Source organism: Humulus lupulus, chromosome X (assembly GCF_963169125.1).
Source record: "Humulus lupulus chromosome X, drHumLupu1.1, whole genome shotgun sequence".
NCBI lineage: Eukaryota > Viridiplantae > Streptophyta > Magnoliopsida > Rosales > Cannabaceae > Humulus > Humulus lupulus.
Genome location: NC_084802.1, coordinates 27,209,859 through 27,234,632, shown reverse-complemented (window position 1 = coordinate 27,234,632; position 24,774 = coordinate 27,209,859). Strand labels below are relative to the sequence as shown.

Here is a 24,774-nt window from a genome sequence, read left to right as displayed (position 1 = left end):
ATTAGAGTATGAGGAATTTACATGAATACACAAGTTTTTTTTAAGTTTTGATTTATATTGGAATTATGAAATTGTATCGTTTTGCATGGGATGTATGTTTTATAATAATAAAAAATATGTAGAACTGTTAATTTTTGTATTGTCACTCTCACATGTTCTAAACTATTAAATGATTATTATTTTTTTTACTTTCCGTGGGTATTTTAGCGTTTTTTATTACTATGGTTATTTTTATTTCTTAGTCATGCTTTAAAACTTATTCATTAATAGAATACCAATACCTGGTTTTTCAGATCTCAGATCTAATATTGCTAGTTAAGTTTTTTTATGATTTGATAGCTAGTTATCGATTATTATTATTATTATCTTTTTTTTGCTTTTTCGTTAATTGCGTAGTATTTAGGCACATTTAACAAAATTAGTGAATGGTTATGTGTAACTGATCCTAATATGTATATATATATATATTGCTCTATTGATTATTAAGTCATTTTTAACAATATTGGTAAGTAATTACTGAACTTATAAGTTTTTACTATACTACACATTATCATCTTTTAGTAATTGGTAACCACATGTATAGTTACTAAGTATACTTGTTTTATTTAAGCTCATTTTATCTAGATTAATAGCTTGTTATTGATGTTTTCATTTGTTAAATAGTTTTTGGTTTCGGGTGGGTACCGTAAACAGGAAATCCAACTCTACGAACTTGAGGAAGGCCTGCATAGCAATAGTAGGGGCTTTAAGACCAGAAATTTTCGTCCTCAAAAAATTTAGGGGGAAAACTGATTTAATAACCAAGAACTGTTGCATTGTCATAATTAATTACTGTACTATTATGTTATAGAGTTGTCATATTTGCGGTTTGTTTACTTTCCCAACTTGTTACTAATGTTTTTTAGTTTTTCAGTGATACATGGAAATGTGATTATTTTCCTATTACTGAAATAAAAATTAGTAACTTGTGGCTTCTTTTTTTAGTTACATACTAGTAATCATTTACCCATCTTAAACTGGTAACCAATTACTTGTAGTGTTTCTCCATATTTAGAAATAATAATAATAATAACAATAATAATAATAATAATAAATCAAATTCATATTGAAGATTCAAGTGAATTTTGATTGAAAGCCTCAATTATTTCATTAGAATTAAAAATTGGGGTTTTTTTTTCACAAAATGCCAAAATTAGCCATTTTATGTCAGGCGCTTATTTTTTTCTATTTTACAGTTTTATTTGATCTTTTATACCATTTGTATAACTTTTAATTTACACAACTATTGTTTTGTTTACTACACACGTTACCCACTTATCCTCCATCACTTTTTCTCTATCTTATTCTTCCACTATAAATTTTTCAATTTCTTCTTCTTCCTCTATTATTTTTTCTCTTCTTCTTCCTCTATGACCTCCCTACCCAAACTCGACCTTCTCATTCTCCTAAGGTCTGGTCATCACGTCGCACCACTCAGGTAGCTTCCAATTATTTTTCTCTATCACCGGCGTGACTCAATCGCCTACCGCACTATTGAAATCAGCGAGTTTACAAATGACACCTCTGCACCTACTAGATATGTTGTTCTTGTCATTCACAACACTTTCACCTTCTCTATAAGTGTTCCATAAGCTTAGACCCAAAACTCAGCTGTTCAAATCGCCCCATTGGCATTTTGTCTATTTTTCTTTCAAGCTATATGAGCTCCCACGACTTGATAATTATCAATACTTATTTCTCTTACAAGTTGGCTGAGCCAATTCTTCTGAGTTGTACATAGATTATTCACAAATCTGGTAAATTATTTTGGCTATATTGTTTTTAGTATTCATCCTCTTGCTTTTAAGTTTATATTATGTTGTTTTAATTTATGATCTCATGAGTTCCAGTTTTTAAAAGTACTGTCTCAATTTCAGTTTTGACAACTATATGTCAACCTCAAAGCAACACAACATATACTATAAAAAACCTATCATCAACACTACAACATCACAACACAAAAGCAACAAAACATAAACTATTTAAGAATTAAAATGTTTATGTTTTCAAGTTTTCCCACACATTAATAACATAGAGTTTTCCAGTTTAATTATAAAAAATTAACACGTTTCAAACAATTTATAACAATAACTACTAATCAACAAATATTTTTTTTTCTTAGGTCTTCATATTTGCAATCATTCGACATAGATTCTTCACTTGCTTCAAAATTAACAAAATTCTTTTGATCACCCTTGTGTCCATTGCTTTGTACAAAAATTGGTATTGGATTCTAATTTTTGAAAAATACATAATCTTAGTTTTTTTTTTATAAATATTATAATTTTTTCAATGACATTTTTACATTTTATATCACAGGTTCACTGAAATGAGCACAAAAATAACAACACCACAACCGCTTTATATTTTTTATATTATCTCGTTTATTCGAAGTTTTTTTCTCTCATTTTCTTCTAAATCTTACTGAAAAGTGATTTTTGATTTTTTTTTTGTTGAATTTTTATTAATAGCTTGATGGTAGCCCAAGATAGTAGTTTTTCATTGCTAATTTGCCAATGATTTTCAAATTGTTGATTGATTTCACGTTGTTGTTTGCTGGATTTTATTATTGTTGTTTTTTAAAGCTTGATTGTTGGTGTTCGTGGAGCTTTTTTTTTTTATTGTTCTAAGCTTCTTTGATGTGGGTAATTAGCGAGGGAGAAACGACTCACGACCGATAGAATTAGTGTATTTAAGAAAAAAACCCAATAAAGATCAGTTAATTTTGTTATCAAATACCACACAATTTATGGATTCATGATTAACTTTCTATCAAAATTTTAAAAAACTCGATCATAATGTCATATTCATCTCTTAAAATAAAGCCAATGCTTTAATTAAAAAAATAATTGTCACTTTTTTAAAATAAGCCAATATTTTCACTCATGATTGAATTTTGCAAGAAATATTGTATAATTGAAGAAATAATTTTATGATCACTTTAAAATGTTGTCGTTTTCCAATTTCATGTCGTTTTTGTTCTTTTGTAGCATCATCTTTAAGCTCTGCCTGACTCACGGGGATATTGAACGAGATCGGCGAAGCAGCCACCCATGGTGTCAGCATCAGCAGGAAAACACCACTCAGCCACCGGCGCTACCAATTGTCAATCGCCATGAAATCATACCACCTTGTCTAATTCGTGTTCTCAATTGTGCTGCGTTGAAGTCTTTGTGTTCGCCCATACCTTTTTCTCCATGGAAGAACGGAGCAACCGAAATCTCGATGTAACTTCAACATTGCACAGCCCCATTTCAGGGATTTGGTGGTTCTTCGCCATAGCCGTCTGCGTGAAGCTCCTTCTGATCCCATCCTACCACAGCACAGACTTTGAGGTCCATCGCCATTGGCTCGCTATCACAAACTCTCTACCACTTTCGCAATGGTACTTAGATGAGACCAGCCCTTGGACGCTAGACTATCCACCCTTCTTCGCTTACTTCGAACGCTTTCTCTCAATCTTCGCCAACCTCGTCGATCCCCAAATTGTTGACCTCCAAAAGGGTTTGAACTATAACTCAAATACTGTAATTTATTTCCAAAGAATCACCGTGATTGTATCAGATTTATGTCTTCTATATGGGGTTTTTAGATTGACAAAAAAATTGGATTCAAAGAGGCGAAAATCGATCTGGGTATTGGTTATTTGGTCCCCAATGCTTATGATTGTAGATCATTTGCATTTTCAGTATAATGGGTTTCTCCTTGGGATTCTATTGATTTCACTTTCTTATCTTGAAGAGGGAAATGATTTAATGGGTGGTTTTATTTTTGCGGTCTTGTTATGTTTAAAGCATCTTTTTGCTGTGGCTGCACCGGTTTACTTCGTGTACTTGCTGAGGCATTATTGTTGGGGAGGGGTTTTGAGAGGTTTTAGGCGGCTTTCGGCTATGGGGACGGTGGTTGTGGCAGTTTTTGTAGCAGCATATGGACCATTTGTATATCACGGGCAGGTAATTATCTCTTGTTCTAATGTTTTATATTTATCATTCCCTTGTATGCCTTTTGTCTCCTTTATGGTGTGATATGCTGCCATGTTCAGTTGTAGCTTGGTAATGCACTGGATAATACCCTTTTCTTTTACTTATGTTATGTGAAGAGTAACCACGTTTACCTGTAGCTTGGTAATGCACTGGAAAATGCCTTGTGTTTTTCTTATGCTATGAAGAGCAACCAAGTTCGTAGCTTGGTAATACACTGGAAAGTGTTTATCTTGTTGCCTTGGACCTTGGTCTTTATGATTTAATGTATATGCATATTGGATAATCCAAATCTTTTACATGTTACAAAGCATGAACAAGTACCAATGGAGACATTATAATTTTGTTGTGTTCTATATTTGCAGATACAACAAGTCATCAGCCGCATGTTTCCCTTTGGCAGGGGACTTTGTCATGCATACTGGGCACCAAATTTTTGGGTGTTTTATATTATACTAGATAAAGGGCTTGCATTTTTTCTTAGAAAACTTGGCTTCAATATTCAAACACCTGCAGCTTCTTTCACCGGTGGGCTTGTTGGGGATTCTTCACCTTTTGCTGTTTTACCTAAGGTAAATCTCTCGTGCTTAAACCTGAATAAAGTGTAGATTCCTTTTCGCTTGGCATGCTATCTCAAGAGAACAATGGGAGTAGGATTCAATTGAGAGTCTAGGCTTTTCTAGTATGTATAATCATCTTTAATGAATTAGTGTTGTGAATCCCTAAAGCCAATTCAGCAGCTTTCTATTCAATTTCTGTTAGGCATCAAATTAGCCTAGAAATTAATTAGTATTATGGTTGCTGAATTGTCAAGTCTTTAGTGGCTGAGATATATTGTTAGTAGAGTGTTTGGCTCTATTGTTGAGTTGTAATGTTTTTAAGTGTGCTATCAAATACCTCGAATTCCATTATTTGGCTGGTTAGGAGTCTTTGTTAGTCTAGCATATAAATATTCAGTTTAGTCTTATGAGAGGGTATGGATGAATTTTGTTATTGTTTAGGGTAAAAAGATTACTCAGGGAGTTTTGCCAAGTTTCTCGAATAACTTGGTGATTTTGTATCATTCTTTTGGCTCCTATCAATAAAATAGCCTTTCAATGTTCTTTCAAGCACTGAACTGTGATGTAGTATCTATCAAATTCTCATAGAGTCAAATGATTTTACAAACTCTATTGATGGTATAGATTAATCCGATGATTCATACAATTGTGTAAAAAAATAAATTATTTAATATATGAAGCTTAATCTGTCACACCACGCCACAGTTTTAGTAGGTCATCAGTTACCTGTTTGATCCTTGAGTTCCTTATTTAAATTTAAACTCTTTTTTTTTTCTTTTCTTTTATTTGTGGTAGCGGTGATATTATTAGACTTGATGAGACTAAGTTGTCTTTTCTTCAATTTGAAATGCAAACAATTTCTGTTGAGACCTAACACTATTATTATTGAATTGACAATGGCAGATCACTCCACTGACAACTTTCCTTATGGTTCTCCTTGCATTATGTCCCTGTCTAATTCAAGTTTGGAGAAATCCACAGCCAAGGAAGATTACAAGATGGGTAGCCTATGCGTATATGTGTGGGTTCTTGTTTGGTTGGCATGTACATGAGAAGGCTTCACTTCATTTTGTTATTCCCCTTGCCATAGTAGCAGTGCAGAGTATGGATGATGCAAAGCATTACTTCATGCTATCAATAGGTACTTATTGCTGCTTTAATTAGATGTTACTTTGGGGGCTTTTTCTTGAAAGTTATATTGCTTTAAAGTGCATATGATTTGCCTACATTTTTTATAGATGTTGCATTGCAAAGCCGGTTTCTTGCTTAATGTGTTCTTCATTTCATATTTCTGATTTGATTTGTGAAATTTTCTTTAACTCTATCTGGTAAAAATGCTTCTTGATTTTAAGGAATATTATAAAGTATGATTTGGATTCCGTTTCCTAATCACAATAAATTGAGCAGCAAGAACTTGCATAATCACTGAGCTCTACTATGAAAGAATTTATATATAAATATGCCACAACTGCAAGCTAATAAACAATCATTTGACAGTCTCATAACTCATTTACTCTGCCTTCCGTGGATACTGTAACCTCTTGGAAGAAAATAGCTCTTTTACGATTGTCGAAATTGATATCTTCTAATCCCTTATCCTCCTTTACCGTAACTTAATTTTCGTTTTGATGCTAATCTGCTATGTGTTCTCTAATTTCTTTCAGTGTCCTGCTATTCACTCTTCCCACTTCTCTATGAAGCTCAGGAGTACCCAATAAAAGTTCTACTGCTACTACTACACTCCCTTCTGATGTGGTTAGGATTTTCTGCACTATTTGAAAGTGGTAAAGCTATGAAAACAACTTCTCTTAAAAAGAAGGAAGTAAAGAGAAGTTCTAATACATCAGCCCAGGAGAAAGGGTTTAGTATTGGCTGGATTGAGAAGAGTTATTTGATTGGCATTATAATTGTTGAAATTTGGGGTCAATTTGTGCACCCTTTGGTTCTTGGTGATAAGTTTCCTTTTATACCTCTCATGTTGATCTCTATATATAGCACAATAGGAGTTGTGTACTCTTGGATTTGGCAGTTAAAATGGATAGTAAAAAGTGTTGGTCCATAGCATTCTCTCTTAACTACTCAAAATTTTAGGTTTTTTTTTGGTGGGTTTGTAATGATTCTCCATTTATTGACATTTATGTAATTGGGTCAGCTTAGAACTAGGTGAATGCTTTTCATATCAATTTTTTGAGTAATAATGGTCATCCACTATTAGCTGTTGATCATTAATTTAGTGTTCATATACAAGTATATGATATTTCTAGATTTGCTTTATTAATTAGTGAATTTGATTCATATTTAATGATAATCAGAGCTGACATTTAACATGTTTGATGTTTCATTCTTGTTCACAGGACATTTTCAACCATCCACTCGTGTTTTCAATTTTTAACTGGTAAAAAGTAAACGAAGAGTCAGGTTCAACCTTTTATTAGTTTCATATAGTTAATTGTGTGTTCTTATTTTTATTTAAATAAGGTGTTTTTTTATTTTAAAAATACAGTCTCAATTATTGATACCGAACGTACACGTAATATATATTAAATAAATGAAAACTGAAAGAAAAGAAAAAAAAATAGTTTTTTTTATTATTTAAATAAAAAAACCAGATACCATTTGATGGGCTGAAACAAAACTATGCCCATAGACTATGAAAAATCATTAGATGATTCCAAACAAGAACTTATCTTTGCTTTTCAACTCTTCTGAAAGTTGTAGAAGCAGAGCACATCAAGACCATTTTTTTGGGTACTAAACATAGATTTTAGAGAACCAATGTTCTTGCTTGCTCTAGAAAGTTTATCCTCATCACTTTTGTTTTGTCCAACTTTGTTATGATCTGACTCATCCTACCCCACTTGTATGGATGTAGGTTTCACTTTTATGGGAAAATATATGGACAAATTTTTAAATAACATATTTATTACAATATTTAATGTTTTTCCTTTTTCTTTTTCCTTGTAATCAATTATATCCAAGAGTCTGTGGAGTGTGGACAATTTTTTGAGATTGATTGATGTAGAAATTATATAAATAGTCATAAAATTGTTTTTGGAGTATATATATCTCAAAAGATGATCTTATCCAAGTATTATGATTATTCCACAATTTACTTTTTTATTATTATGAAAATAATTTATTTTACCACTTGTTGTATAATTTTCACTTTTCCTCCATGATCTTGTTAATAACAATAGTTGTTTTTGTGAACTTTTTTTTTTTAAATTATGTTATATTTGACAATACTTTATACTATTTTTTTTAAATGGGTATAAAACCTCAATTACAAATAAATCATAATACAAATTTCAGAATATCAATCTAAACAAATCTTTAATCAACATCCATATCCATATGTATGTACAATAAAAGATAAAATTGTTTATGGAAATTCAAACGTTTACATTTTTGGTTATGAACCTAAAAGTCAGGTTAAATATATATATTTTTCTTTTAGTATACTATTTAAGTTTTATTGATTTTAATAATATCTTTTTTTCTTAGCATACAAATTTTCTTAAATTAATGATAGGCTCCATTTTGGTTACTCAGACACATCATTAATGTGCGTATGAATATTACTTTGACAATCAATATAGTGTTGTTCTTTATTTAATATCATAATAATTGGGTGTTTGAAATTATTGCGTTTAGATGGAAGATGACATATGAAATTAATGTCAATCTTTTTCACTAATTATTTTATTTTACCGAAATCACTTAAAAATATGTTCATTGACTGACTCTAAAGTCTCTACACTTTTTTACAATAAGTTGATAGCTACTCTTTTAGGCCTTTCAGCACCACTATGCTCAGTCTCTTCCAAATACGTCATTACCAAGAAATTAATCAAAACATGTGTTTTTATTTATGATATATATTCTAAAATTATGTTTGTTTTTTTTAATTTGTAATATATTTGTTAAACACGTGTTATTACGTAGCTAATTACAAGGATAATTAAAAAAATTATATACTTGATTCACCATAGACTATACGATCCACCATTGACTTTTTATCATATAAAAACTTAAATGTGGCAGAAAATCAAATATTTGGATTCTTTTAACTAGTTCACAACTAATATTTTATTGTGATATTAATACATATCACAATAACTTATTTAGATTATTAACTTGCAAGGTTGTCATTCTAATTTATGTTATTGTTTAATAATGAAATTAGTACATAATAAATTCGTACACTAGTTATTTAATTTCTTACATTGTCAGCAACAAAATTTAAAATTAAAAAAAATCAAAGAATACTAAATAATGTTCACAAACAAAGAATACAAATTTGAGGGCACATGCCAATTAAATGTTGTAGGCCCACCTAGACATTGGTACAGTGACACGTTTCGGCCAGGTGGCTTAGTCCGCCAATGAAAATTTAGAAATAAAATAATATTTTTCTTTTAATGAAAAAAATGAAATCTATTCTTTTTGTTTAAAATAAGAACAAAATAATTTTTTATTATATATTTTTACAATTTAGGAAAAGAAAAGAAAGGAGTACTAATTCTTATCCATGTCAAACGTACATTTTTTTACTCAAATTTAAAATATCATAAAGAGATTTATATAGATATGGTGATAATAAGAAAAATTAAAAATGAGATATGTATGGATTAGAGCTGTAATTGTGGGCCGCCCGGCTCGGTCCGGCCCACATTTTTCGTGCCTCCGGTAAATTCGGGCCGGGCCGGGCCAGCCCGTGTAAGAAAATGGGCCGGGCCAGGCCAGCCCGTATAAATATATATAGGCCCAGCACGGCCCACACAGGTCACGTGCCGGGCCGGACTGGGCCCAGATCATGCCAGCCCATATTTCTAAAGTGGGCCAACCCATTTTTTAAAATGGGATTTTTTCGTGCCCAAAAATGGGCCTCAAGTCAGCCAAAATCTGGACCTAATTTGAGCCCACTTTTTTTTACATGTTTTATTTTTTTTCTTGTTTTACTTTTTACATATATATATTTACTTAATTAACACAATAAAAATTCCAAATTTAAAAATAAAATAAACATTGCCTCATTAAAAACTTTACCAAGAAAAAGTTTAAGAAATAAAATCTATAAAAATAGTATGATATTTTTACATACTATAAAAAAATGATGATATAATAATAATTTTTTTATTTATTTGAGTTTAATTCGGGCTTTTTGTGTGCCGTGCTTTCGGGCTTTTTATATTCGTGCTTACGTGTCGTGCTTTCGTGTCGTGCCTTCGGGTTTGTCGTGTCGTGCCGTGCTAAGTCCGTGTCGTGCCCGTGCCTGGCCCAAGTCCATATTTTTTCGTGTCGTGTCGTGCTCGTGCCGGTTTCGTGCCGTGTTCAAAAACGCGGCCCGTATTTACAGCTCTAGTATGGATACATACAAGATAGAAAGAAATGAATAAATGTGTAAAGTGAAAGAAAAAAAATAACGGTATTCAATTTTTTTTATTTAGTAATAAAAAGTTATACTTTTAAAATTTTTAGAAAATAAGAAAATCATATTGAATCTAATACTGAGGTCACACATTTTTATATCCAAAATATGCATGACATACTTTTACTCGTATAAATAAATATAAGTACTTTAAAGATGACTCATCGTGTGACATTATATGTACGAAAAATGTATATGCTCTTAAATCGCTTTAAATTTTATTTATTTAGGTTTTCTTTTTTTTTTTTGGGTGGAATTTATTTGTTTGTTTTAGCACAAATTAAATGAATTTTTTTAGCCACAGCTAAATAAGTCGGTGCATGTGCCACAAACAATTTTTCACATTTGTAAAAAAATAAATTGCTTTAATGTTTTAGTGATCACAAAAAATCACAATATCTATTTTAATAAATAGAGCAAAAAAAAATCTATTTCAATAAGTTGGGAAAAAAAAATACACGTTATAAGAGTCACACTCGTGTATTACACCTCATCACTACCAATAAAAATTAAAAAAATACAAAAATAATTTGCTTAAGAAAACAAATTACAATAACCACAAGTGTACCAAAGGCTCGTGCCCCAACGTGGGAAATTCAAGTGGTGGTGGTACCACCCAATAATTGAGAACCCAAAATTGGCACCTCCCCAAATAAATATATAAATAAATATTCAATATTGAAAAAGACTTTTCATCCATGGCGTGATCTCCACCGTCGATTCACTAGCCTCGATCATCGTGGCCGCTTCCCACAAAATAGAAAACATCAGATTCCGTGTCTTTATTCTCGATGACTTCCACGTGGCAGTCTTAAATAATTTCTCTATGGTGCTTCGCTGGTGCACGGTCACTGGCTCACGTGTAACGGGCAGCGAAAATATCGGGCAGACCGGGGTCAGCGGGCAGGTGGGTGTAGGTGGGACCCAGGGGACAAGTACTTCGGGCGTAGCGCCAGCAAGGTCCTGACTCAGTGCGGGTCCCACAAATTGGATGGTTTTGTTGTTTTGTGGGCCTTAGATGGGCCCCACTCCTAGTCACCTCCAACGTTTCGGTGTTTGTTTTAGGGCTTTTATGACTTTTTTAATTTCCTCTTATTGGGCTGCGGGGCCCATTTGCTTCGCTCATGTCCCAGTTTGCGAAAGTAACGGCTCACATTGAATAATTAACGCTGCAGAGGAATTGTGACGTTTTCTACTTACTTCTTTACCACTTGTGCTTTTTATATTTACAAAAATACCATCTTTTGAGTCGGCGTTGATGTTCTAGATGATGGTATTTTCGTAATTATGATGTGAATGTAGGATATTTTAAGGATTCCGAAGAATGAACCTTCGGTTTCATTTTTGTTTTTGCCCACTAATTTTTAAGAATTATATTTTGCTCAAATATTTCCTTCCTAGTGAAAATTCACAACTTGTTGAGTTTTTCCTATTAGTGGCTACATTTTTGTCTTTTGCCCTAAATTCCCACCCTTCATATTTATATTGCACTCTAGTCTACCAAGTATCGTAAACAGTGTATTTGGTCAAGAAAACCGTCTAAAAACATTTCACTGATTATATTTATGGACATAAAAATTATATAGTAGGTTTGAGTGTAATTGTGTGTCATACCTAAAATTTATAATTCCTATATATAGTGAAAAACACTAAATTACATAGAAATGTGAATATAATTGTATCACTCCAAATTTTATACACCCAATATCTCTCTTATCATTAAATACTACATTTCCGTACTTGTATTACCATATAAACAATTAACAAATATGTTAATGTTAATATTTCATGATAGACAATGTTGGAAACACAAATTTTATTTTAAAACACAAAACTGACCAATTGACTTTAAAATTGAAGTCCAATCAAATAAGAATTTCCAACATCAATCATATAAACATAAAAATTGTTATAAATAGAGATAGTCCATAAAAAGTGGTAAGCTCTACTAATTAAACATTTTTAATCCATTGTTTGAGCTACCGACAAACCTTTCATTGGAGCTAGATTCGACACTACATTTTCTAGGCTCACAAGCAAACCCAAGCTAGCTCAAACTCAATGACCATAGTAATAGACTGATTCTTATTCACTTACTTGTTCCCTCATAAATTTAGTTTAGTAGTTTTAATCTTTACATTAAACACATTGAAAATTGGCAAAACATTTTTTTAATTGTTTTTGACCAATAGTTAATAACTTTCCCTTCTTCAAAAGAGGAAACAAACTCATAGAAAAACTATCCTAGATTCTCCTTAACCAGTAAAATGTCTCTTATAATAGTATAGGTGAAGATAACCATGAAAGACATGAAGACATTAATAAATAAATAAGAGAGAGGTCAAAATTTATGGATGTTTAAGAAATACCCAACACTAAAGGGGACCAAAAGTTAAAAAAAGAATTTCTTGTGTACCTAAAAGAAAATAGAAAAAAAAAAAAAAAAAACTAATCTTGGATGAACAGATGCATGAACTAGCTGGAGCCAATAGATTGAATCCCATTCCCATGGAATCTTGGAAAACCGCCTTTGGTTTTCATCATTACAAAGCACTTTATCATTGGACAGGTTTACAACAACTCTCACAAGATTACAAAAACCTAGACACGTCAGACCAACGAAGTCCATATAATTTTCTTTGTGAAATTACCAAACTACCCCTGATAAGAATCCCCCCATTAGTAAAGTTCACCATAATATAACACCCAATACAGCACTAGATTGCACCACAAGTCTTTGGCCAAATCTCCTCTTTATAAACAAACAACTACACTAACTCGTAGTCCTCTCCCCTCTTCTCTCATTTTTGCTCAAGCATAAGAAAAGAATAAAAGAAAATAAAAGCTCGTTTCTCAAACGAATTTTCTTGGTTCAGTTTTTTTTTTCTTACTCGTTTTGTAATTGCCGTAATTATTCTTGTTTTTAGTTTTCTTTCAAGTTTCAACTATGGCCACGCAAATGTTTCATTTGGCTGGGACTGAAGACTACGCCAATGAGCCCCACTTTCTTGAAGCTTGTTACCTTTGCAGAAAGCCACTTGGATATAACTCAGACATTTTTATGTACAGGTGTGTAGTTTATCATAAATACATTTATTTTTCTTTATAAATCTTTGATACCCAGATGTAGATTTTTCGAATTCTTTGAAAATTTTCTACTTTTTGATTCCAAAAGTGGTTTTTTTTATCTGAGCTGTTTTTGGTTTATCATTTGGTTGCTTAGAAAATCTTCAGAATCTTATGGTACTTTTATGGAATATTTTTTCAGGGGAAATACTCCATTCTGTAGCAAAGAATGCAGACAAGAGCAAATAGAGTTTGATGAAGCAAAGGAAAAAAGCTGGAAAATGAGTAGCAGATCTCTTAGAAAATCAGAGACCAATAAGGATTCAACTCCCAGTAAAACCTCAAGGACTGGCACTGTTTCTGTAGCCTGATGATCTATACAAACTGTGTATTTAACAATAACAATCTTTGAGCTTTTGGAGGAAAAGTAAAGAAAAAAAAAAAAGAAATTTTCCCATGTTGAAAATGGTCATTTTGGGTCATTGGGATTAAAGGGTGTTGATCAGTCTGTGATCTGTAAAGGAGTGTGGAAGGTTTGTATGGGGCAGACTTAAAATTTTGATTTTTAATCTTTGTTTTTATTTTGGGTTGGTATGGATAGATCCATGTTTATAGAAAGAGATCTTGGGGGGTTTTGTATAATCTTGTAAGAATGTTTTTCAGTTTACTATCTGAAATGAAATTTTGAGGCATTTTAAGTCAAGTTCCATAAAGAGACTTGATTTATTTCATGGTAACCGGCTTCAATTTTGTGATTTTATGTTTTTTCTTAGAGATTATATGAATATAATTCTCTTAGAAATATTAGATTTGGACTGAAACATTCAAGGAAAAAAAATCAATAATAAATTTTAACATCATAGTCATTTTCTCCTATTTGCAATTATTTTCCTCCTTTTTTAAAAAAAAAAGAACTTTTAGTTCCCTTTTTCTGAAGCAATTATTGCAATTGGTGTGTCATATAGGTAAACATGTAAATCCCTTCATCTTTTTAATGTCTTCTTTATTATACTTTTTGCTTTCTTGAATGACCCTTTAGCTTTTCCAGTTTTAAAATTGAATTTGGAAAATTTTCTGGTTAATTCTAATTTATAGTTAAAATATGTATTTATTTTCTTGTTTACCTATAATTGAGAAGAAACACAACAAGAGAAGACTGGTTGAATTGTTGGCTTTTAAAAAATTGCTGTTTAGTAATAATTTAGAAGAGAAAAGAAAATCATTAAAATAAGACACCTACTTTAATTTCTCAGCTACTAAACTTAATACACAATAGACAAAATAATGAAAGTTGAAGGCTCATGTCATGAGTCATCATGAGCAATATTTTAATTCACAATGGGCATAAAGTAAAATCTATAAACAATTCCCATTTAATGTTTGTAGTAAGGTTTATCTGAGGTTTTGTCTTTTTTCCAAACTATGTTTTAAGGGAATACTAAGAAAAATTGTTCTTATGAAAGAATATTCTTGGATTGAGTTCTGATTTTTTATATTTATATAATACATGACTAAACAATATATAAGTTTAAGGTTTAAAAACTAAAAATTACTAAAGGAGACCAATTTAGTATAAAACATTTACAATTTACACATCATAAAGTGAAAACAATAATATTTAAAAGTGCCATACAAGAAAATTGTGATTTTATTTTTATTTCTCTTTTACATGATAGGTGACTAAACTGTATCTCTAATACTACGAAGAAAAAGTACAAGAATAATATCAACTAATATAATTTTGAATGTCAATTATTGTTGTATGTGGGTTTAGTCTTTACATTAATTTCTTGTCAAATAAATGGGACATAACACATCATTTCTAATAGCACACAAATTAAATTTTCTTCCATTCTCTAACAAAAGAGAAGCAATCAATTATTTATTTATAATTTTACAAGTACTTTTCATATTTATATTCATCAAAGTTTTATTTGTTATAAAATATTATATATATACGAATGTCCTTAATAATAAAAAATTACTAGCTTACTCAAAATAAAATATTAGCATTAATTTTTTATTGTATTCAGAGTAGGTACCCGATTTCCTTAGGACTTATTTATCTATATAAATAAGAGTTCTTCCCCCATTAAAATAACACACAAGAGTTTATTTCTCTGTCAATTTTTTTTTCTTTATATTTTATATTTCAGTATTCTTAATAGTTTTATAGCACGTTATCAACACGATTCTTTAACTACCATTGTTTATAGGTTCAAAATATTATCACGGGTCTCTAGCCATAATCATTCTTTGAATCTGATCTTGATGATTCAATCTTCAGCTGCCATCATATGTTGATATCAAAAATCATAATTATCATATTTCATTGAGGTAAAAATATTTTGTTGCGAATGTATGTTTATACCATTATCATATTGTATATTTTGATAAGACTTGTATATATATGAGTTGCTATTTCACCATTGTGATTGGATGAGATGGTTTAATAACTTATTATCATAAATATGGTTATATTTATATATGTGTTAATATCATCTCACATTGATTTCTCTATAGTATTTATTTTATAGTTATTTACAAATGATTGCATTAGAATTTGTAAAGTTCAATGTTTATGACATATTGAAAAAAAAAATATTATAGATGCTTGATATAAGATCTTGCATATATCATGAAGATTATGCAAAAGTGATATTCATCATTATAATTGATTGAGATATGTTAAAGAAATATAGATTTATATATATATGTTTGTGTATTATGTGAAAAAGAAATATAATCACTAAATATATGTGAGCATTCTCATAAGTAAATGTTTCATCTTTATCAATAATACAATTAAAGAATATTTAAAATGTTTTATTATTGATACAATTGGAGACTAATTTTTGAACTCCCAAAAGTATTTTTAGAAAATTGCATTAAAACATCAATTTATGAAATAATGAGAATATAATTGAAGAAAAATGCATATTAATTTAGTAAAAATACATTTGATTATTGAATTGAATATATATGAATTGTACAATGGAGAAGTTAACATGTATTTCAATTTCATTGTAGATTTAAAATATTTAAACATCATTTCTTGAAGAGAATGATAAAAAAATGAAATTTTATTTTAAAGAGTATTGATATTCCATATTAGTCATATTATCATATATGTAATTTTTCTTGCCAAAAGCAAGTAATGTCTTTTTAATATTATTCCCAGTGAATGGCACTTAAATAATTATTGGTGAAAATAAAAGTATATAGTCACTACTTATGTCAATTATTATTTTTACACATTCCCAAAAGTGAATGTCAAAATTATTAGTATTATAGTAAACTTTGTCATTGATCAAAATGTAATTTATAATTACATTCCACAAAGTGTTATAAAGTCACAAAGATTATTTGAAAAGGTTCTTGATGAAACCTTAACACAATATATTGCTAGCTAAAGTTAAACATATTTTATGTACAAGTTGTACAATTTCTATATAATTGTGAATGTGGCCAAAAATGACTTATAATATGTACCAGTCGTATATTTAATTATATAATATATCAAGTCATAAGAATAATGATTGATTTATTTCATTAATAAATTTGACCACTTGTTGGAAATAAATGAGAAAGGAAAATAAGTGATATATTCATATTATGATTATACCTATTTGACTACAAAAATCATGATTATTATCATTGTGTATTAACTTGAATGAATGATAAAGTTGTTTATATTTGAAAAATAATTGTGCTTTTAAGCAAGCACACCATTTGATAGAGAACATTGTTAAATATAATGTTGTTGAATATAATATATTACAAAAACCAAATGGAGAAATATGACTCTTGAAGAATCAATGTTATTATATGTTTTGAAGTATATAAAGAAAAATGAAACTTTTATAGTGTACGCCCTAATTCTCCACGGGCTATTAGCGAGCTGAGGTATGACATAATTATATCAGCCACGTGGATGCCACGTATCCGGAGCTACTGTTACCAGGTCCTACCTCTTTAGCTCGAGGTAAAGAGAGGCTTATTAAGATTACTAAGGAGTCGGGTCAGGAGTATGGATACCACGGGCTAAGAATTCCACAGGCTCGAGGTACGAGCTTGAGTTGGCATCTGTGACCCCTTATAAAGTCAACCACGCAATGTAAACATGCATATATCAGACATCACGTGTCTGATATATCCCTGAATTCTCGGACACGCAGCATAAACGTGCGTGTTCAGGCACCCACAACTGGGTTGGACCGTGCGGCCCATTATCCCCCTCACCTACTGATTAGACCACACTTCATTGTCAGGTTTTAGGAATTAATCATGAATGTCACAGAAGTGACATGATGGGTAAGAAGGTCACGGGATGACCCCCCATTTGCCAACCCCCAGGTGCCCTCTCCTATAAATATGGAGACCCTGGGAGTTGCAAGGGGTTGGATTCTCTTGTGTAAAGAAATACCCTGTAAAGAATATCGAAAAGATAGCAATAATATTGGCTGGTAGAGTAGAAGGATTTTAACCTTTGAACCACCTAAAAAAGTATTCGTGTCACCATTTTATTTTGAGATCATTCATCTGTTACGGTTCATCACTTAACACTAATCCCACTCTCTACTCTCTTAATTATCTGTTGGCGAAGAACCGCGTCAACATATAGTGGTTATGTATATGTTGAAAATTTTAGTGAAATACAAAGTATAATGAACCTAAAGTTCATTAATTGAATGATCAATCATATGCAATGAAATGTATAAATTTCCCTAAATTTAGAGGAAGAACCGAAAGATTCTTTTTATTATTAATTTTTATATGGTGCTCAAGAAAATATGTGTTGACGCCGTTTTTCGTCAACAGTGAAAGAAGAGCACGTAAACAATAATCAGAAATGGCCAATAAAAATATGATAATATAAACACGATTTTTTACGTGGTTCAGCAGTTAAATCTGCCTAGTCCACGAGTCTTTGTTATTAAATTCAAGATGATCTCTGAAAATTCTTCAAGGATGAATTCTTCAGAGTATTCTCTCAAGATCACAAAAATTCGGTCATTTATAATGGTGCATGACCTGTAATGCCCCAGATTCCCTAATGTGGTTTAATGGCTGGATTAGTAGGCGGGGAGGGCCATAATTGTTTAATTATGTCATTAAATGTGTTTATGCATGTTTATGAGAATTATATTATAATATAACGTTAATTGTATGCATGTCGATGATATGTGTTGAGACCACATTATGATGTGGGTTTGTTCGAGTTGTTCGACATGAGACGATCTTAGGATATTGATTAGCGGTTTAGTCATAACAGGTTTAAGTGTCGGGACTTGGGTTGAGTCTCGGGGTGATTTTGATAATTAGAGCGTTACCAGGAGATAAATGGTAACGGGTTGTGAATTATTGGTGTTTGAGATTACTGAGGATAGCGAGAATTGGAGAGCGTTAATTATGATTAACGAGATAGGAGGAAAGTACCAAATATGCCCTTGGGAGTCTTTAGAAACTATTAATTGACCTAGGGGTCAAATGGACATTTCACCCCTAGGATAGATATAACCTTTGACAACTGAAGAAAGTGGTGGAAAAACAGAGTATGCAAAAGAGTTCTCCCGTACCTTCTTCTCTTCACCTTTCTTTGTGGTTTTTAAACCAATTTTGAGGATTTAAGCTTGGGAAGCAAGCCTTGGGAGTTTGGGAGTGTGTTCCACCGTTGAAGACCATCATAAGCCGAGATTTGGGTAAGTTTCTAACCGTGGTTTTCTCTGGTTTGCCCTGTTCTGGTTTTATTTTGCAGCTGAGATTTGTAGGGTGAATTCATGGTTTTGTTGGGAGTTTTGGCTATGGTTCCCATGCTTGTGATGTTTGGGGTGTGTTAGGATGGTTTTTGGGATCATTTGGCATCAAGAATAGGATTTGGAAGCTTGGAAATCGAGTTAGAATCGAAGGAGTTGAAGAAGGTCGGTTCAGGGGAGATTGGGTCTGGAGGTAACGCTACAGCGCCCACCTTAGGGCACTATAGCGCTCCTCAGGAGGCTTCCTGGCACTTGGGTGGTTCTGAGTGTAGCGCTGGGGCGCTAGGGGTTGAACGCTGTAGCGCTACCCTGTTCCTTCTAAGTCCCGTTTTGAGTGTTTTTAAGGGTTTTTGACTTGGGGTTTCACTCCTTAAGGCCAGGGATCGAATCTATTCACCGTGTGGGCATGTTTCGAGGTCCCGAGGGTGGTGCTTAGGTTAAGACCCTATTATTATGGATTCTCAATAATGGAGGTTATAATTGGTTGTGATTAGGTAACCGCTAAGGAACTAAAAGATCGATCGTTCTCAGGGGTCGTCCTTATCATACTTCTCGCTCGAACCTAAGGTAAGAAAACAGTGTGTGAATACAGTTGCACCCCGTATAGGTATATGATATGCATGGTTTGATATTGAGGCATGTTGGTTGACATATGTGGACATGGATTGCATATTAAATGCTAGTGAACGTTGATTACCTGTTTGTGGCACTGACTAGTCAGGAACCGACTCTAAAGTCGATGATCACGCATTGAATGGCTCTATGGCATTAATGCGGGACCGACCCTAAGGTCAAAGAACTTATAAGCGCTTGCCTGGTCTACGACCATATGTCTATAGCCAAGGTATATGACCCCGGTGACCGTTTGTCACGTGGCTAAGGGACGTTGTCCATAGCTTCAACTCTAGAGTCGTGAGGAAGGTTATGTTGGTGGCTATTCACCTTGCACCTGTCCTGATCAAATTTATGATAGAATCACTTGTCAGTTAAGCCCTGGTGACCATATCGTCACATGGCTAGAAGGAGCGATGCTCATTATTGTGACTTTTGGCTACTGTCACCTATATGTTGGACTGATAGTCCTGAATGGTTATTATGATCGTTGTTGATATTATATCATGTCTTATTGTGTTTTCTTGCTAGGCCTTGGCTCATGGGTGCTATGTGGTGCAGGTAAAGGGAAGGAAAAGCTTGACCAACCCTGAGTGGAGAGCTTGGGCGATGTGGTGTACATACAGGGCCGCTTGACTGCCACGGTCAAGGTGTTCTCAGAGGGACTAGGGGTTTACCCTATTTTTGCCGCTTAGGCCGGCGGAGATTGTAAATTTGAAACAGTAGCGACTCTTTTGTATAACAAACTACTTGTAAACATTTTAAAAGGGCTCATGAGCAGTTTGTTTACTTAAGGAAACACATCCTTTCCTTTTTACTGGTTTTTTACCTTAACCTGATAATAACACTTAGATCACGTTTTTAACCAAAGGACTCGGGTAGCGAGTCAAATTTCCGGTTCACTATTCACCGTAACTATTCTGGGGTAACCAGGGCGTTACATGACCTCTCTATTTATAGAGAAGATTTTAGAATACTATCCCACATATTTTGGGAAGTTACTCTTTATATGCAAATAAATTAAATGGCATTAAATGCCTGTAATCCGATATAAAAGGACGCATGGCGCATCAGGGGCGCGCCAGGTGGTGCAGATCAGGAGGGGCTCCAGGCAGCTGGGCTGGGCTTCTCCTTCGGGCTACTAAGGGAAAGACAACCAATTACTCTTAAAAATGCCATCTTTAATGATTTTTTTTCCTTTTTCCCCTTTTTTTTCTTTTGCTTTTATTAATGTTAAAATGCAACATACTTTATGAAACTTACATATAAATTAAATTAAAAATTAATATTTTCCATTAGAGAAATATATCACAATAAATTCAAGGAAATATTAATTAAAACTTAATTTAATTTAAACTTTAAGCTTAATAAAATGTCATTTTTAAGCACTAATCAGGCTTCAAGAGAAAGCAATAACCACATAACATTTTTTAGTCCAATCTTGTGCCTGAGTACTAATGACCAAATCGAGACTATTTATAGACCTACTTACAAGAATATCTTCCCACAAGTTTAGGGAAGTTACAACATATATTCAAATCTAAATTCAAATGAATATTTGAATAATAATAATACAACTTAAATGCATTATTTAAATAAAGATCCTATAAAAATATGAATTCAATAAACAACTTAACCTAATCCCAAGGAAATAGGGATTTCCTAACAGCTTTTCTTTTCTGAGTGTATGTTTAACGCGTCTTCGAGCTTCAACACGCTTTCGAGATCACGTAATTTCGAGCTCACCGTTCCAGTTGTTGCCACCTCTTTACTTAACTAGTTCTTCAAACTCATCCTTTTGGAGGAGACTTTGAGCCTGAAACTCATGCTCAAGTGCTGATGACGTGGCACTGAAACTTCGTGTTTATTTGTGCAAGTACAATGCCAATACTTGTTAACTTCGAGCTTACATTTCACGAATCTACATTTCGAGGTTGTTTATTTATCCTTGAAATGTGGGTGTAACAAATACATAATCTTAATTTTTATTAAAAAAATTATCATTTTAAAAAGGTTATCATATTATATATATTTAAAAAAATCATGAACAATGTTTTGGTTTAATTTTTCGTTTAATATGTGTTGACGGTGAAATCTCGTCAACGATTAAAGGTTAGAAAACTAAGATTTTAATACTAAGGGTAGCTTAGAATCAAGAGGAAAGAACTTCAATCAATAGAAAAAACCAGAGCAACAATGGAACAAAGATCATGTATTTCTTAAACGTCCCCTCATACACTCAGTTTTCCAACCCCTTAACCTGAGGGTTTGGGGCCTATTTATAGGGGGGCTCTATTGGCCCTGGATACAGACAAGTCCCAGACGACAGGGTCGTACACAGGTACTCTGATAGTGTAGTGGCTCAGGGCGTAGTGGTGTCTACCCTGATGATGCCAGAGTCGTGGCCTAGAACATAGTACTGTCGGCTCTGGCGTATGGTCGGGGGTGGCCAAGTGGTACCACTACTCTTCGTACAGGTCCGTATCGCCACTACTCCTCAAATGCAGGTCACGGGGCCATACCTTTGTTCTCTCCACAACCGTACGCCTCATGTCAGTACGCGTGTCTTGTACCCGGTTGTCCTCATCAATACACGTTTGGTACCCAATGTTGGCTTGGCATTCCCACTAAGTGTCTCTAAGTACCCCTCATGCTAATGCCAAGGAGGCTTCATCCTGTATGCGTCATGTGTGGCCGATACGCTAGGAGTCGAGGCTGGCCTACGCAGGTCACATGAAATCGAGGCTGAAGACACGGGCGGCACAACAGGGCAGCACCCTCGCATAGCGAGGCTGCCTCTCTTCCCCCCGGGTGCAGGCGTAGCGAGGCTCGGAGCACGGATGCCACAACAAGGCCTCACCCACGCATAGCGAGGGTGTCTCGCGTAGCGGGGTTGACCTTCTCCTCCCGAGTGCAGGCGTGGCAAGGCTCGGGGCATGGACGCCACAACAAGGCCCCCATTCTCGCATAGCGAGGGTATCTCACGTAGCGAGGCTGGCTTTCTTCTCCTAAATGCAGGCTCGGCTCGATGCTTGATGGAACGGGGCGCACGCAGATGGCCAACCAGGGACCCTCGCATAGCGAGGGTGACGTTCAGATTGGCAAGCGGCCGAGGGCCCTCGCATAGCGAGGGTGGCCCTCTTAGCCCAATTCCCTCACCATCATGTGACGTCCTCATCCCCTTGTGCGGACAATGAGTAGCTTTTAGGATGTCTCGTAGTATAGAGCTTCACTTGTGAATAGGATTCATAAGGGAGGAATTTCCACATTTACAATATGTTTATGTCATTGTTTTATATATAATATTGTTTATATATTTGAAATTTATATGGCAATGATACAAATTTAATAAAAAATAATTAATAAATTCTATAAATAAAATTAAGCAAATGGGCATTATACGTTGATTGTATCTAGTATATATATATAGGTAAATGTACATAATATATAAATTAAATAATAAAGTTACATAAATATATATGTATATAAACATAGATAGTGACGAGACGACGTTCTTGCATAAACTTTAACTTTATTTCAGGAGCGAATGTAAACTTTAATCTTTAGATCAATAATATTTATGCAAATCAAAACCTAATTTTACATCAATCATAAAAGGAAATATCTTGAACAAACTGATTTTCACAACCACATAATAGATCGAGAACATACCTTGATCCATAGCAAGAGCAATTGATTTCTAGTGAATAATTGCTTAGGATTGCATTTCTCCCTCTTGACCCCTTTAGGTTGACAAGCTTTCTTGATGGAGAGGAAAACTAAAAAATTGGGTAGAGAGAGAGAGAGCCATTCCTATTAGTGTTTTTTTTTCTTCATATACACCTTCCATCAAGGTGCTAATAGGAAATTACCTTTTTATTAACCAATAGGAATTATTCTCTTTATTTTATTAAACCCATTTTGGTACTTTTCACTTGGGCCACTTAAATACCAACATATGGGCTTGTGGGTAAGTCCAACATTCTCCCACTAGGCCCATGTGACATCAGGTACCTTAATGGTCTGATAATAAAACATAATGCGCATAGTGAAAGAAATAAATCCATCTTCATATTGGTCACATCATAAAGTCATTATCAAGTAGAGAAACTAATAAGGATCATAGCGGTTGTATATCAATTTATCGACATAGTCCATTCTATGTATCACAACACTAGCCTTCAACTTAATATGAAACATAATAAGGTATTCAATTATGGCTCAACAATAATGTCTTTGTCAGAGACAAAATCCTATTTAACTTACATAATGCATTCATTTATACATACCAATCATACGAAACAGGATTCATAAATTCAAATCAGAAACAATAAATAAATGAGCTCAGAGTGTCAAATACATAATAACATAAAACATAACATAACATCAATAATGGTATCTAATAATGCCCATTCTTTCGACATGTTCATTAAATGTCTTTGGGGGCAATCCTTTCGTCAATGGATCTGCAACCATAAGATTTGTGCTAATGTGTAACGCCCTGGGTAGCCAAGACTATTACACTGTGTATTTATAAATGTACAAGACTTGCTAACCAAGTCAATTAGTTGAAAACGTGTTGCTAAGACCATTAGTGAACTAGGGTTAAAATGTTTTGGTCAAAAAAGATATATTCTATATAAATAAACGTTTTGTACATGGGATCCCAAAAGAAATAATGTTTGATGGACAGTTTACAAAATTTTCCAGAGTATATACATCAATTGGCCATTCTAAGGGAAAAACAGACATTTAAGGTCCTCCTGTTCCTGTCCCTTCCTCAACTGTGGCGGCTGAGCAGCTAATCATGTACATTCCGCCTCTAGAGCTCTCCAAATCAGGGCTAATCAAGTTTACCCTTGCCTTTACCTGCACCACATAGCACCCGTGAGCCAAGGCCCAGCAAGAAAACCATAACATCATAGCACAAACAATGACAATAAATAATAATCTTTAAGCATGATCATATATTCAGCAGACCATGACATTCACAAAATCAGTAAACATAACCAGCAAATCCACAAACTAATACTCAGATATTCAACATATTATATTCATCAATTAACAACGACAAGAAAATCATATAACAATCAGGGTCGACGCCTTAGATCGCACCCTCTGTTTACGCCACTGACTCCGGTTCGCTTAAATCGAGCTCAGTGAATATTAAGCTGTCCTTAGCTACCAGTGGCTGAGCCGCACCCTGTGCGTCAATATAAATTCCGGCACTCTTAGGCCGTTTGTTTTACATTCACATGGCATAATACCATCTTACATCATGCATACAAGAATAGGGAGCCCTTAGTCCCGTTATAAACTCACAACCAGGT

General features: G+C 33.4%; 2 protein-coding genes across 2 annotated transcripts; both read left to right on the top strand.

Annotated features, from left to right (window-relative positions):
- The first annotated feature begins 3,017 nt into the window (after nucleotides 1-3,017).
- LOC133803409 (probable dolichyl pyrophosphate Glc1Man9GlcNAc2 alpha-1,3-glucosyltransferase) lies at nucleotides 3,018-6,857 on the top strand. Its single transcript, XM_062241445.1, has 4 exons — nucleotides 3,018-3,992; nucleotides 4,385-4,591; nucleotides 5,483-5,720; nucleotides 6,244-6,857. Exons 1-4 carry the CDS (start codon nucleotides 3,237-3,239, stop codon nucleotides 6,639-6,641), a joined length of 1,599 nt encoding a protein of 532 aa, XP_062097429.1. The 5' UTR covers nucleotides 3,018-3,236; the 3' UTR covers nucleotides 6,642-6,857.
- Nucleotides 6,858-12,731: 5,874 nt separating this feature from the next.
- On the top strand, nucleotides 12,732-13,813 carry LOC133803363 (FCS-Like Zinc finger 3). Its single transcript, XM_062241374.1, has 2 exons — nucleotides 12,732-13,079; nucleotides 13,279-13,813. The coding sequence occupies exons 1-2, from the start codon at nucleotides 12,958-12,960 to the stop codon at nucleotides 13,445-13,447; spliced, it is 291 nt and encodes a 96-aa protein (XP_062097358.1). The 5' UTR covers nucleotides 12,732-12,957; the 3' UTR covers nucleotides 13,448-13,813.
- The last annotated feature ends 10,961 nt before the right edge of the window (nucleotides 13,814-24,774 follow it).